This window comes from Plectropomus leopardus, chromosome 24 (genome assembly GCF_026936395.1).
Source record: "Plectropomus leopardus strain MGB_pleo_1.0 chromosome 24, ASM2693639v1, whole genome shotgun sequence".
In the NCBI taxonomy this organism is placed as follows: domain Eukaryota; kingdom Metazoa; phylum Chordata; class Actinopteri; order Perciformes; family Serranidae; genus Plectropomus; species Plectropomus leopardus.
Window position 1 is genome coordinate 570679 of NC_142199.1, and position 15396 is coordinate 586074.

General features: G+C 40.4%; 2 protein-coding genes across 3 annotated transcripts; one reads left to right on the forward strand and one right to left on the reverse strand.

Annotated features, from left to right (window-relative positions):
- Positions 1 to 8193: 8193 nt before the first annotated feature.
- LOC121965958 (claudin-24-like) lies at positions 8194 to 13733 on the reverse strand. 2 transcript variants are annotated; one of them, XR_015775887.1, is made up of 4 exons: positions 13595 to 13733; positions 13325 to 13371; positions 12587 to 12621; positions 8194 to 9809 (listed from the first exon to the last, which is right to left on the reverse strand). XR_015775887.1 is itself a non-coding variant. In XM_088074561.1 (4 exons), the coding sequence occupies exon 4, from the start codon at positions 11312 to 11314 to the stop codon at positions 10652 to 10654; it is 663 nt and encodes a 220-aa protein (XP_087930687.1). In that variant the 5' UTR covers positions 11315 to 11497; positions 12587 to 12621; positions 13325 to 13371; positions 13595 to 13733; the 3' UTR covers positions 8194 to 10651. The 2 variants fall into 2 exon arrangements, 1 of the variants encoding a protein (XP_087930687.1); XM_088074561.1 differs by having other exon boundaries at positions 8194 to 11497.
- A 22-nt stretch (positions 13734 to 13755) lies between these two features.
- dph3 (diphthamide biosynthesis 3) lies at positions 13756 to 15313 on the forward strand. Its single transcript, XM_042513111.2, has 3 exons — positions 13756 to 13975; positions 14707 to 14781; positions 14890 to 15313. The coding sequence occupies exons 1-3, from the start codon at positions 13868 to 13870 to the stop codon at positions 14962 to 14964; spliced, it is 258 nt and encodes an 85-aa protein (XP_042369045.2). The 5' UTR covers positions 13756 to 13867; the 3' UTR covers positions 14965 to 15313.
- The last annotated feature ends 83 nt before the right edge of the window (positions 15314 to 15396 follow it).

The window sequence follows — 15396 nt, forward strand, 5'->3', positions numbered from 1 at the left end:
CTTTGACTGCTACCTACGGCAGCCTCACTTGGACAAACGGTACCTGATCCGTGCCTCCGAAACGCGAATGTGTCTGTGAAATCCTGCTTGAAAATCTGTGAAAAGAGAGATCGTCTCAGCAAAAACGAGAGCACGAGACCACAATATCATTACTATACTGATTATATATACTGACAGTAAATCAGCGACCTTTCATGGGCGCTTTTTGGAGGTTATTTTAGATGCTGATATTTTCAGACGTGTGTGTGTTTTTTAAGTCTGCATATTCTACCGGCTGATTTTGATGAACTGTTATTCAGTTTACAGAGTGAATTGTCTGCATTAGACAGACAGCTTACTGAAATCGACATATTGTAGCTTGCAGAGACACGTCAAAGCAAACAAAGTGAAAAACGGCCCAAAACGTCAGAATTTATGGTGTCAGAAAAAGGCAGAAAACACCATAGTATCGTAGCCTATGTCGAAAACTTTAAGGATCAAGGACAACTGTAATTTAAATTCTTAAACTTTGTTTTAAATCTACCTTCTGTTTCACTTACAAATATCTGCAAACACCTCCTCTCATCTATCCATCTGATCAGCTGTGATCGGATCGACCGATCAATTATCCGCCTCACGGGCATTTTTGACACTGACCACACCAGTAAATGTTAAATGACTGTAAAGTTTTCTGCTTCTACTCAGCGATAATAACTGACGACTTTTTTAACATCACTATTTACTATTAAAGTTAAAACAACATCAGGTTTTTCAGGGTTAAAAAGGAGCCCGAGGGAAGAAAAAGCAGCAAAACACATCAGAAAACAATGTTCAAGTGAGTCATCAACAAGCTGGCGAGCTGGCTGATGACTCACATGAACATTGTTTTCTGGGCATAATTTTGGGGACGTGCACGCTCATCTAAAGGGACGTGCACGTTTATCTGTATCTGCAGACAGCCGATAGGACCGCCCTTCGCTCCGAAAAGACCTGAGTGGACAAAGTCTCCTGACAGCAGCAGGAGGTGCAGACGTTTCTCTCGTGTGCTTCAGTCACGAAATGCTCCGACTTTATTTTCCAGAAGCCGAAATTCAGCTGCAGCTGGAACCAAAAAAAAGCTAAAACACGAGTCAAAAACGATCAAACAACAAACTGAGCCAACGTGAGACATGAAGACGACCCTCTGCTCTTAACGTCCCAAATCTGAAGTGGCCACACACACACACACACACACACACACACACACACACCGTCCCATCTGATCTGCTCAATGACTTCCTGTCCTCAGCTGCTGTTGGACTCAGATGAAAAGAGGCTCTTTTGTTCCCGACTGTTACAATACTGGGAGCTCTGGTCCACACTCTGCTTCCCCGAGAACAATGTGACACACACACACACACACACACACACACACACACACACACACACACACACACACACACACATGCCATGTCCAGGGCTGGAACAAGCATTCAGATCCTTTCCTGCACTAAAATATCACACCGTGAAAATAACGAACTTCAGTCAGGTTCTTATGTTAAGCATTAAAAACAAATTTTTTTTTAAGATTTTTGGGGGATTTTAGTTTGATTTTTTAATTTATAGCTCAAAATGATGCAAGATGCCCCCTACAAGATTTTCACGTTTGTGCCAAAACAACTAAAAGGGCTGCTGCACCTCAGCTCTCCCAGAGTGTGCTGGTTCACGGATCCGCGTCCTTTTCTCGCTGAAAACTAAATCTATTTGAATTATAAACTAAACGGACTTTTTCTTTAGGGGGACGTCGCCCCTCATCTTACCCGACTTCACAAAACCTACTTTACAATCAGCTACGTACTTCAATAAAACTTAAAGCACTTCACAAACAGTTACATAATTCACACAAACTTACTTTACAATCAGTTACGCACTTCACAAAAAGATGCACCCTTAAAAAAACTGAGGTACTTCACTAAAACTTACTTTACAAAAGGCTGTGCACGTCACAAAAACTTACATACTTAACAAAAACGCATGTACTTCAAAACAACTTCAATAGTACACAAAAACTTGCATACGACACAGAAACTTACATGTAACATAAAAACGTGTCTACTCAGAGAAAACTTACTTCACAAAAAATTACGCACTTCACTTTTTTCACGACTTTCAAGAAAAGTTGTGTACTTCAAAAGTTACATCACTAAAACTTGCATACTTTACAAAAACTTCACAAAAACTGACGTACTTCACAAAAAGTTACACACTTCACAAAAAACAAACTGCAGGCTGTAAATTTGCAAAGCGGGTTTTCGAAATAGGACTTTAACAATCAAACGTACTTTTCTTAAATTCCTTGTTTTTTGTTCTCATGCTCGGCTTTTCTTCTGTTCGCTCTGATTATTTTTTACGATTCAGTTTGAAGGAAAAAGGTTGAAATCGCTGATTTTATTAACAAAGACCTTTTCAAAACAAAACCGCCGTGCATTTTTCAAGCGTGACAGATATTTTTGTTTTAATGAATGTGAGCTTGACGATTCTGGACTCCTGAGGATTTACGGCTCTGTTTTTGTTTTAATTTGAGGCGTTTCTGGAGATCAGCGCTGATTTCTTTCCTTCCTCCTCTGCGGCTGCAGTATTTGCAGAGTTCAGTCTGATTCAGGCTCAGCGACATGATGTCGACTCCTTTCATTTCTTTAAAAATCATAAAAACGCCTCTGTGAATATCTCCCGAACACTTTCACTCTCAAAAAGGTATTTGTGAATCCAGTTTTACGCACACTGAGTCTTTCAGATTTTATTTTGTGAAATTTGTTTTATGTTTGTAAAATGACTGTGAGTTTACATTTCACATTTATTTATCTTTTTTTTTTTGGTATTTGCAAGAAAAAATCAGAATACAACTTCCACCTCTGGAAACAAACAACTGCCTGGTCATAATGATAAAAATATGGTTATATTTAAATGAAAAGTGTTCAGTTTGAAACAATATACACATATTAAATCATGAGCTTCTTTGCTTTATAAAACTTTATATCATCTAGAAAATATAACCTCAATCCCAAAAAGTCTGGACGCTGTGTAAAACATAAATAAAAACCGAATGCAAAGATTAGTAAATCCTTTCTGGCCTACACTCACAAAATATTTTTATATTTCATGTTCAAACTGATAAACTTTATTGTTTTTTGTCTGAACTGGATGTCTGCAGCACGCCTCAGAGAGCTGGGACGTTCAGTTTCTCTGATACTGGCAGCTGTGATGAATGATCAAATAAGTGATTGTCAAATTTCTGTAATTAAAAAACAAGCCACATAAATAATAATAATATATAAAATGTATTTGCATAGCACTTTTTTAACCCTTTGATGCACAACACATGCACGCTCCTTCTAATGCACAACATTAGCATTCATTTCCCAGGTTATTTCATGCCGGCTGAGTTTTTCTTTGTTCTGTCCTTTGAAATCAATGTTTCATGATGAGTATTTCAAGAAGTCTTTAAATACCTTGTTTTTGTTCACCACCGATCATTATTTCCATTTTCCCTCTCAGACTTTATGAACAAAAATGTTTTTTATATTCCTACATTATGTTTACACTCAAAAATGACCCATTCAACACTGAATGCTGTAATAATAATTAGTGTTAAGTAATTAGTTTATCAGTGAGTGGAGTCAAACTCGTATTCCTGTATTCAATATTTGCAGCGTGTTTATTTGTCATCGTGTCACACACACCTCTGATCACAGACGACACGGCGATTGAACCGAACTGTATCTGCGGTTTAACAACTGTGACCTGGTGAAATGTGACCAAACAAATAAAACACAACTCAACACATGACCAGAGCACAGATTTCCATCTCAGTTTTTACAGAAGTGTTTGTGCTCCCTGCACACGGACCTGGTGCACGGCGAACACCAGCTGCTGACTTTCTGTCTTTGGAAACTGGGCAGATGGCGCACCTCTTCCCTTTCCTTTGGCCCTCCTGTCTCATGTCCTCTTGTGGCTGGGTGGTGGCTGTGTTTTTTTTTTTTTTTAATCCACGTCTTCCCATTTCCTCATTAATACGCTTTTGGAGTTTGGCCGTGCCCTCCGTGCGGCTCTTCATATGTGGCGCGACACGCTCTTTGCCCAGCTTCCTGATGGATGTGAACGCTGCTCATAATCAGGGTGCTGTGCGGTGAAGTTGGTGCATATCGTACCAGAGAACCGTGGTTCACCTCGAGGTTCTCCGCTGACATGAGTAGTTGCCTGCCATCAGACCCGCCGTGTCCGCTCCTCCTTTTGTTCTGTTCTGGTTTCATCATGCTGGGCGCTCAGGACGGCAGCCTTTCCCCTCGTCTGCACAGAGCTCACCGCGGTCATGTTGCCACTGAATCCAAATTCGGAGCTATGAATCTCCCGTGATTCGGATGGCTTCGTGATCGGTGGTATGTCCGTCTCGTTCCGGCGAAGAGTCCCAACGGTGGTCAGGTTCTTGTCGAGGAGCTCCTCAGCCGGAGGGACTCTGGTGAAGAAGTTGTCCTTTATGATGTTGCGACCTATGAGAGGGGAAAAGACTGTAAATTTACTCAAAATTGAGTTATTTAAATTCTAACGCCATAATCTGTTGCATTGCATTTTATTCTATGCCACTATTTTGCTTATAGAGAAGTCAAATAAAAAAATAAAATAAAATACACATTATGAAATATTGGGAAAAGTTATGTAGGTATTTTTCTAAAACGTATACATTCATTTCTCTGTACTGCATATTCACCCGTCCGTCTGATTCCTCTGCACAACTGTTGGACGACACTCTGAGCGTCCTCTCCGTCTCTCCCCGTATGGACCATTACATCTATTGCAGAAGGTACCCTTGCGTCGCACATCCAGAAGATTTTTATCCCATATTTTGCAGGTTTGCTGGGCCTGTATTGGCAGAACTTGCACGAGCCGCTCATCTTTGGTGAGACAGTCGCTGCGGGACGAACCGTCTTCTGCAGTTGTCCAGGAAACGTCCCACACGTACCTAAATGCCGCCATGTGGTCTGTTTCCAGTCGCAGAGCTCTGGTCCTCTTGTCGTCAAACCGTATGACGCGGCGGATATCTTCACATCTCCTGAGCCCCACGGTGGCCTTGTAAATCGGATTTTGCAGCGGATCCACAAACAGCTGCCGCAAAGCCGCGCAAAGCCACGCAAAGCCGCGCTCGTTCATAACGTAGGAAAGAAAAATGAAAATGACGATTTGTGCTGAGCAAAAACAAGACATTCACTGCATACATACAGAGTACATGATAAAGTTTATTTCAAAGATGTATCATAGAAACACTCAGCCATCCATGAAATAACATAGAAAGTGGATATGGGTCATTTTTTACCCATGTTGTGCATCAAAGGGTTAAAAACACAGTTACAAAGTGCTTTACAGGGCAATAAAATCCAAAGTACAGTAAAAGATTAAACAGTGTGGAAAACATACAAACCCACAGACACATGGACATATTCACACACACACACACACACACACACACACACACACACAATAATACAAATACATATGCATATACACATGTATATATATGTATATATATATGTACATATATATATACACACACACACACACACACACATATATATATATATATATATATATATATATATATATATACACACATATATAGCAGCAGTTAAGCTCACAGGACATCAGTAAATCTAAGATGTAATCTGGAGCGACACCATGTGGAGCTTTAAAAGTGAAATTACTGTGTTTTATATGTTTTATTTGTTTATATGTATATGTTTTATATGACGCATTTATTGTTTTGGTCAGCTCTTTAAAACCTGCTCAAACTGAAGTTTCTCTCACAGACATGGAAAGACAGCAATGAGCAACAAAAGAGGCAACTACCCCAAAATCTGACAGAAATTAGTAAAAAATAAAAATTAAAAAAGAGTACAAGAAAATTACCTGAAATTCAAAAAGTTAAATTGGTTTTCTCTTTATTCCAGAGACATTTTCCTAACTGTTTTTGTTTTTTCCCTTACTTTTTCTTTCTTTTTTAAAATTTTTTTTAATACATTTTCAGCTTTCTCCTTTTTTCCCTAGCTTTCCCTTTTTTTGCCTTGACATTTTCCATAACTTTCTCTTTTTTACCCTACACAACTTTCCCTATTTTCCCTCTTTTCCCTGGACATTTTCCCTAACAGCCCTTTTCTAAATGGAGTACTTTCTTACAATCTGTGTAAGATTTTAAGTCGCTGGTTGCTCTTTTTCCTTTGTTTTCTAAAGAAATCGAACCAGCTCGCTCAGTGTTCAAAGGGTTAAACAGTAGTGACAGGCGTCTGAACACTTAAAAAAACAAGCCTGAAAGTAAACCTGTTAAGTGTCTCTTCACACGGCGGCGTTACGGTTTTATCATAAAAACAGCTCAGTAATGAGTCCTAACGACACACACGTCCGTCGGCTTCATGACGGCGAGCCAGCGGCGATAATGAGCGGCGATAATGAGCGGCGATAATGAGCGGCGATAATGAGCGAGCGAAGCGCTTCTCTGTGAGGGCAGAGCGAGCGCAGCGATTGTCCATTTTGGCAGAGCGAGCGGACGGTGGCAGCGTTTCCCTGTTGGCCTCGACGGTGAGAGCCGCGGTGAAACAATGTGGGAGAGAGGGGGTCCACTTCCTGTCCGTCCACCAGGTTTGTGTAAGTCGTGGCTCCATTGTCTCGAAAAGGAAAAGAGTAATTAAAGCGAAGTCGGCGGGCTTCAGGTCCCGCAGCGCCGTCTCTTTCATGTTTGTTCAGGGGGTGTGTTACTCTGCGTGTTTATGTAGCGCTGTGAGGACCCTCGGCTGGCTGAGGACGGTCCTCCGAAAACCATGTTTTACACCGCTGATAGTTTGTTTGGGGCCCTTCTGCAAAACGACAGGACGCCAGGGGCCACTCAGAGCGGCTCCATACGTGTTTCTAGGACGTTTCTGGGGTTTGGGGCATTTCTAGGATTTAAGAGTGTTTCTAGGATTTTAGGCCCTTTCTAGGAATTAGAGATGTTTTAGGATTTTAGGAACTTTGTAGGACTTTAGGAGATTTTTTGATTGTAAGGAAACTTCTAGGCTTTAACAACGTTAGTCGGATTTTAGGACATTCCTAAAAATTCAGGACATTCCTTGGATTTATGGGCATTTCTAGGATTTAACAATGTTTTGAGGATTTTAGGACGTTTTAGGATTTTATGACATTTCTGGGATTTCAGGACATTACTGAGATTTTATGACATTACTAGTATTTTAGGACATCAGTGTCTCAGCTGTGTCCTCTGTCGGGGGTGTGGGGGATCTATTTTGATGCTGTTTTATGTCTCTGACACCTTATGGAGACTAAAAGGACAAAAACTATTTACAGAGTCACTTTATTTTTTAATTGAGGCCCTATCAGGAGCCAGATTTGGGCTGCGGGCCGTAAGGCGACTTTTCGTGGATCCTGTCAGCAGGACGACAGTGATGGTGATTCACGTTTCTGCAGAGTCACCATTTGTTTGCTGACGATTCATTTTTTTAAAAATGTATTTTTTTTATTTGTGTGATAAAGTTGAGTGATGCGGTTGCTGCGGTTGCTGCGGTTGCTGCGGCGCTCCATGTGGAAGTCACGTGGTGCGGTTGGTGGACTGATGTGGTTCCAGCTGCTGGCTGGAGGCAGATTTCGGGGAGAAAGAGTCGATTGTGAAGCAGAACAAAGGCGTCTGTCAGCTCTCATTGGTCGACGCAGCAGAGCCGTTATTCATGCGGAGAGGAGCCAATGAGACGAGGACACAAACAAGACGTGTGATTCACCTTCACACAGAAAACAATAAACAATAATTACCTGATTAACCCTTTGAAACCCGGAGCCACACCGCTCTCCTCCACACGCCTTTCACAAGCATTTAACCCTTAAACAGCCAGCAAATTCATTTCATTTCTTTCACAAACTGGAAAAAAAGGCACTGAGCACCTTCATCAGAGGAATCCCACAAACTGCAACTAATTAGGACATTTAGAAAATTAGTTTTTTTCCAGACAACTCTATTTTTAATAATAATAATTATAGTATTTGTTAGTTGGTTGATTGTTGATTTTATGGAGTTTTTATTGATTTTTGCAGCTTATTCGGTTGTTTGGTTTTGGAAGAAATCCGGCCACTTTGCTCGGCTTTTGAAGGATCATTGCAGAAAATAATCTAAAAATAAAGAAATGAAAACAAGCAGGAGGCATATTTATGTGAGATTTATTTTTATTTACAATCATCAGCTCGGTGACATGATTCAAAGCGTAATAATCACAAGAATCAATAATCAATCTGATTGAACGTTAAGTGATTTGAAACATCAGCAGCTTGTTTTCTAGACTTTGATTTCACTTCTCATTCAGCTCGTTTTCCAACCAGTCGACGACCGAGAGTCCGAATCAACCCAAAAACCAGCTGCGATCAGGTACAACCAATCGTTAACAAGTGAGCATTGATCTCGTGTAATCAATGCTTTGTTCAGGTCCGACGTGCCGGCAGACGTCTGCTGTTGTTTTTCTGAGGAAGAGAAGCGATAAAAGCCGAAAATCAGCAGCACGTTTCGTCTCTTTGGCTCCGATGAACATTTCTAACTAAATATTTGATTTTTCTAAACATGGAAACAGTTTTCCAAAACTCAAAAAGCTGAGTGAGCAAACTTTGTTCAAACCCCCAAAACTTTGATTTCTTTCCCAAAAAAATGGATAAAAGACAACAAGCAACTTTACAAGAAATTACCCAAAAATGAACAAAAATGACCAAAAACTGGACAGAAAACAAGAACATCAACTAAGTACTTTGAGATAATATTTTTATGATAAAAAAAACTATAATTTTACATATATAATCATAGTAATTATAATAAATATAGGGTTGTTTTTTGTAGTTTTTTTCCCTTCAAAAACCTAATTTTCCAAATCTACGTTTCTTTGTTTTTGCAGCAGGTTTTATATCTCAGAGACACAAACTGGGAGACAAAACCTGCGTTTCCGCTCTGAAGTTTCAATAAAGTTTCTCGTTCTGAAACGTTTGTTTTCTTTGTGAACTTGAGAATTAATCCGTCAGCTCAAAGCGTTTAACCCTTTGAATTCTGAGCTAATGGGTTTGATTTCTTTCAAAAACCAGAGAAAGACGTCAGCGAGCAACTTGGTAAGAAATGTTCCATGAATTACAAAAAAAACAAGAAAAACAGACTTTAAATTTATATTTTTTAACTAGTGAATAAAAATTCACAACTAAATATTTATGTTGCAGAATTATTATCATTTCTAAGCACTTTTTCAGGTTTTGTTTCTTTAGTTTCTTTTTCTTTTTTCTCTTTTTCTTTGTTTTTTTGTTCCTAAATTTAGATATTTCCTTCAACTGTTTACTCATTTCTTGCTAATTTTGGAGGTTAAAAACATCTTTAAGTTTTTTGTCTCTAAAATGTCTAATTTTCTTCATGAACTTTGGTTTATTCGTTTTAAAACTTGTAATTATTAAGAACTTTAGTGGTAAAAACAAACTTTTTAGCAAACTTGGATTTGTGTCTGTATCTGAAAATTATTTTAAATTTTACAAAAAGGAGAAATATCCAAAAACTATGAATAATTATCATAATCAAACGCCTGTAATTATTTCACTTTTTCTTTTTTCCAACTAATTTTAAAATAGTCTTATACTTTGACCTTTTTTACTCGTTTTTGGGTCATTTTGTTCTGAAGCCGCTCGTCTTCTTCTCGTGTTTCTTGAGAGAAATCGAGCTGCACCTTCAGTTTTCGAAGGGTTAAATCGTTTCGTGTGTCAGTCCGAGCGTCACTGGGAAAATAAACATGACTGCAGTTCTGCTGAAATTTGGAAAATAATTTTGAATTTAAAAAAGGGAAAAATATCCCAAAAACATTTACAATGATCACGATCATAAACCTTTAATGATTTCACTAAATGAAATAATTAAAACTGACGGGAAGAACTTTTCTCCCTCTTATTTAAAAATGTTTTTACTGCAGCTGTGTTTTCTTTTCAGCTCCAAAAAAACTGGACCTGAGGCTCTGATGAGAGTCTGAACTCTGACCTTCAAAATGTCAAAACGTCCTAATTTGTGGAGAAACTCGAGACGTCTCTCAAACATTTGACTCAGAAGTTAAAACTCCTTCTGCTCCAAAAAGCTGAATTTGTTCCTTGAAGTTTTGCTTTTCGGCCGCAGAAAAGCTCGAAGTCTCGGAAAAGTGGGATTTTCTTTCCGTGAGTTTCAGCCGCTGTCTTTAACCCCTTCAGTCCCGGAGCTGCACCGGCTCTCTCAGCCGATCGCTGTGCTTTATTTCAAAAAGACAAAGAGCAGCTGGGACAGAGCGGGTCTGCAAACTGCACCAAAACAGAGGCTTCGGAAAAAGGAATTCTTTAAAAAGTCAAACTATCACATCCATAAACCTGGAAACCTGGAATTATTTTAGACAATTATTATTCTTTTCAAGCACTTTTTTCCAGGTTGCTTTTTCTGCTTTTTTCTTTTTCCCACTAATTCTTTAAGACATTTTCTTGCACTTTTGAACTTTCTTTGTGTCCAAAGTTGCTCAGTGTCTCTGAGCTGAAAGGGTTAAACGCTCTGATCGCCGACGGCGTCTCGTCTCTCTGCAGACCGTCTGATGGAGGTCTCGGGGTCTGAAGCGGTTTTTGGAGCAGACTGGTCTCAGACGTACTCGGTTTTGGTCCTGATGTGGGGCCCTCCCGGCGGCGTCCTCACCCTCACCAGGGGGACGTGGACGTGCGCGTTGCAGCGGTCCTTCTGCAGACACAAGCAGGACGCCAGCAGCAGCGTCCCCGCCGCCAGGTGCAGCACGCCGGCCGTCCAGCCGCAGAACAGAGCGTCCCCGAACTCCCAGCGCGGCACCATCTCCGGCACCGTCTCGTCGAAGAACCGCAGCACCGCCATGTGGGCGATGTAGGAGACCGGGACGAGCCCCAGGACGCCCGCCGCCAGGCACAGCGCCCCCGCCGCCATCTTCAGCGCCCTCTTGTCCAGCCGGTCGTGGCAGCTGTTGACGGTGCGCATGCCGGGGATGGCGAGCAGGAGCCCCAGCAGCCCCGCCGCCAGCGTGACGCACATGAGGATGCGGGCCAGCTTGATGTCGGGCGGCAGGCCCAGCAGGCCGTCGTAGGGGCGGCACTCGATCGTGCCGAGGTCCTGCACCACGCACGTCTCCCACAGGCCCAGCTCGTAGCTCTCGGTCGGCAGCAGGTCGGTGGACAGCGTCAGCCAGGTGGACATCAGCGTGGTGGCCAGCGAGCACAGCCAGGCGGCGCCGCACACCAGCACCCCCGACAGCTCCAGAGCGTGAGCGCCCGGGTCCATGACGGCGCCGAGTCTGCGGCCGCTCTGCGCGTCTTCACCTCCTCGCCGTCGGGAGGCGGGCGCTCCTCGTTGCTCCTCCGGGGGACATCCTGCGCCGGCTGCCAGCTCCGAGTCCTCACAGAGCAGCTCTCTGAGAGGGAGCCCCCCCCCCTTTGGCGAGGCGGAGAAAGTGATTGGCCGGAGCTGGAAACAACAGCATCATTGAGCGGGCTGCGAGGCCGCCTGCACACAGGATGTCGTTCAAACGCGCTCAGGATGTTATCAGCGAGCAAGTCTTTGTTTGAAGTTAATGACATCGCCCCCCGCCCATCCGCCCCCCCGCCACTTTTACACGCCGTCTGCTTTGTTCAAAGAAAACAGGAAAAAAGAGGGTTTCCATGGCGACCAGACGCACATTTCACACAACAACTGTGTTTACAGTCGAGCGTCTGCGGCCGCCGATTATTGATTTATTGATTAATTGAGACGAAATCGGAAAAGTTCCAACATTTAAACTGGAACAGAGTTCAGACAGTTCGGCCAAAAACATTCTCAGCTTCGGGTTTTTTCGAGGAAATTTACTCGTTTTTGAAAACATTTTGGAAATTTTCAAAGAAAACATTTTTTTGTTTTTCTTTAAAATATTTGAGATTTTGACTTTTTTTTTTCAAAACACAAATTATCGTTTAGCTTTTTGAATTTCCGTCCTTGAATACATCATGTTTTATTTTACAGGTTTTCCAGGACTTTTCTAACGCTTTTCCAGGCCTGGAAATTGTTATTTACATGTTATGAAAGAAAAACCACATAATTTGTGGTTTCTGGTTCAGTTGAAGTTGTGCGGGTTTGTTTGACTCTGACTTATTGAAACTATTTCAGGTGATGAAAACGACTTTTAAAGACTTTAAACATTTAAAAAGAACTTAAAAAAACTAAGCTAGCATTTTTTTTCAGTTTATTCTCTTTAAATTATATGTTTTTAAAAAATCATATTTTTGAAAACTTCAAGATTCGGACTGAAAACGTAAAATCGTGCCAGTTTCAGTGAAGTTTTCACTTTTCACTCAGATTTCAGGTGCAAACAATTTTGAACTTTAAAGACTCAACAAGTATTTTTTACTTTTTTACAACAAGTATTTTTTACTTTTTAGGTTTTTCTGTTTAAAAATGATGAAAAAAAAACAGTTTAAAACTTTCCAATAAAGACCGTCACAGTTTGAGTCGCCAGCTCGGCGTGTTTTCATGTTTCTGCAGAACTAGATTCATGAAAAGCTGATTTTTTGGGAGACTCACCTGTCAGCTGATGGTTTCAGGTGTGACGGCGTCCTCTGGTGGACATCAGCAGGAACCACACACACACACACACACACACACACACATTAAACACACTTTGTTTCTCTCAATTTCTCATTTTTATTTAAAATTATTATGAAATATTTCATATTTACTTTGGTAAATACTGATTCCTTTTTTAAAGTCTTTTTAATTTAATCATTTAAAGTGTATTTATCTAAATTACAGACCACTTTGATTTTATTCCTTTTTTATTCATATTTTAATGTATTATTTAAAGCAATAAGTGCCATTATCATTTATTTATGTGGCATAAACAGAGTTTTTAGTGGTAATAAGATAATATTTTCATTTTCTGCCTTTTTTTAAATACTAAAACCCATTAATGAAAGTATTTTAAAGGTTATTTTGATGCATTATTTTAAATATTTAATCCCTTTAATTTATTTATGTTGCTTAAACACAGTTAATTTGAACCACATTGTGTTTTATTATTTTCAAAGTGATAAAATATAAATAATTACAATAATATTTTAAAAAATCCTCCTTTGACTCCGAAATATGTTGCAGAATTTAGGGACAAATTTTAATTTCATTTAATTTCAATTTTTAGTTTTAAAAAAATGACAAATAAATCAACCTTGTAAAATACTGTTTTGATCATTATCGTCATAGATGATAATAATTATAAAAATAATAATAATAATTTAATAGAGAGTATGAAACGGTGAGATTCACCTGTGAGCTGCAGGTGTCCTGGCGCCCTCTGCTGGACACCGGCGGAGCTGCAACACAAACACATGTTAAAACACACTTTGTTTCTCTCATTTTCTGACTTTAATTCTATTTTTTCTGCCCAATGAAGCGGCCGAACTTTAGGTCAAAGGTCACAGGTTGTTATTTCAGCAGCAGTCTTGCTAAATCAGCAGCTAGCACAAAGAAATCCTAAAAATGAGCTTTTTCTCATCGAGGTTTTGCGGACAGACGGAGACAGACTGCGGTTATCGCCGGGACAGTGGACTCTGCGGGACAGCAGGACAGATCGTCTCCGTGTCTTCGTCATATTTTAACTCCTCCGTGTCTCTTTAGTCGAAAAACGATTTTTAACCCGAAAAACTGCGCGCGAAACCAGAAAACTGTCCGTCGTTTCAGCGTTTGAAATGTTGCGTCACGCGCCTCGCACACCTGCGTCATCACCTCGCGCCGCTTCACACGCGCTCACAGATCAGATGTGGCGCTAGCAGCTAGCCTAGCATCGCGTCTTGTTGTTTTTTGCGCAAAATGTCGGTGTTTCACGACGAGATCGAGATCGAGGACTTCGAGTATGACGAAGAGACGGAGACGTATTATTTCCCGTGTCCCTGCGGAGACAAGTTCGCCATAACGAAAGTACGTGCTAACAGCGAGCGCACCAAACTGCGTTTAAAATCCGCTCCCTTTAAAAGGTTTTCCGCGTTATTCAGCCTTTTACGTAGAAATTAAGATTTTTAATAACTGTTGGGTAATACTCGTTAATTTATCGTGAACTCGGCACAGATTTGGTGAACATTTGTGTTTTTAACTCAAAGTTATTAAGTCATGTTTACGAGGAAAGTGTTCAGAAAGCGCCGGGAGAGGGCCTGTAAAATCTCAGTTTTTTTAAAGGACTTTGGTTCGATTTTTCTCATCAAAAGCTACCAGCGTTTCCTCAAAATAAACCGACATTTAGTGATTTTTAGTAATTCATTAAGAACCTCAATTAATGCGGTTTGCGGCGCAATCAAAGATCACACCAAACTCTTCAAAGTCACATCATTGAAGTGTTTTTTTCACTGTCGTATTTTCACAGACATGAAAGATGATTTTTAATGTTTTCAATAATCACTGAGCTGCGAAAAAGCTTGATGTCTTCAAGGATTGTCACTTATTTGATACCAATAAAAATTCAATTAAAAATAAATAAATTGCCACAAATTTTTTTTTTTTAAAAATCGCCAGAAAAATGTTAAAAACAGTTTTAAAAATCACTTCAACTATTTAAAAAAATCAGTTTTTAAAGAAAACAAACAAACAAAAAAATCACCAACAACAACAACAACAATGTTAACAATGTTGTTTGTTGTTGTTGTTGTTGTTTACAGGAGGACCTGGAGAACGGCGAGGAGGTGGCCACCTGTCCCAGCTGCTCGCTCATCGTTAAAGTCGTCTACGACCAGGTGAGTAAACGCCGCCTCCTGTCAGAATAAGAGCCCTGACAGGAAGTCTTCACTGATGTTTGTTTGTTTGTTTGTTTGTTTGTTTGTTTGTTTGTTTGTTTGTTTCAGGAGTTGTTTGTGTCCGGAGAGATCGTTGAAGCTCCGACATCTTCAGAGAGCAAACTGGAGCTGGTCCAGTCCTGACCCCCTTCGTCTTCGTCTTCTTCTTCATGTGGAAAACCGCAGACTGCTCCTTTAAAGCCACTTTACAGACGCAACATTTTACCTTCTCCTTCTCCTCCTCTTCCTCCTCCTTCTCCTCCTCCTCCTCCTCCTCCTTCTGTGGTTTCGGCTGGTCCTCAGACTCGTCTCCAGCAGAAACCTGTCGCTGTTTTTCGGCGCTGCACATACTTCAGCAGCAGGTGCTGCTGGGAGAAAATATTCAGCTTAAACAAAGATTGTAAATATGTGTCATATGAGAATATTAACTTATGTTTGTGGCGTCGTGTTGTGTGAATATCTGAACAGAATTAAAATGTCCTATTTCCCGTTGTCCTTTTTTTTTATCAGATTTTTAATATTTCTCATGTTTTTTTAAATGTTTTCAGTCATTTCATATTTAATGTCAAATACTGT

Coding starts and splice junctions, on each gene's coding strand:
- LOC121965958 (XM_088074561.1), bottom strand. CDS start 11,314: ATGGACCCGGGCGCTCACGCTCTGGAGCTGTCGGGGGTGCTGGTGTGC.
- dph3 (XM_042513111.2), top strand. CDS start 13,868: ATGTCGGTGTTTCACGACGAGATCGAGATCGAGGACTTCGAGTATGAC. Junction 13,976..14,706: donor ACAAGTTCGCCATAACGAAA/GTACGTGCTAAC, acceptor TGTTGTTTACAG/GAGGACCTGGAGAACGGCGA. Junction 14,782..14,889: donor TTAAAGTCGTCTACGACCAG/GTGAGTAAACGC, acceptor TGTTTGTTTCAG/GAGTTGTTTGTGTCCGGAGA.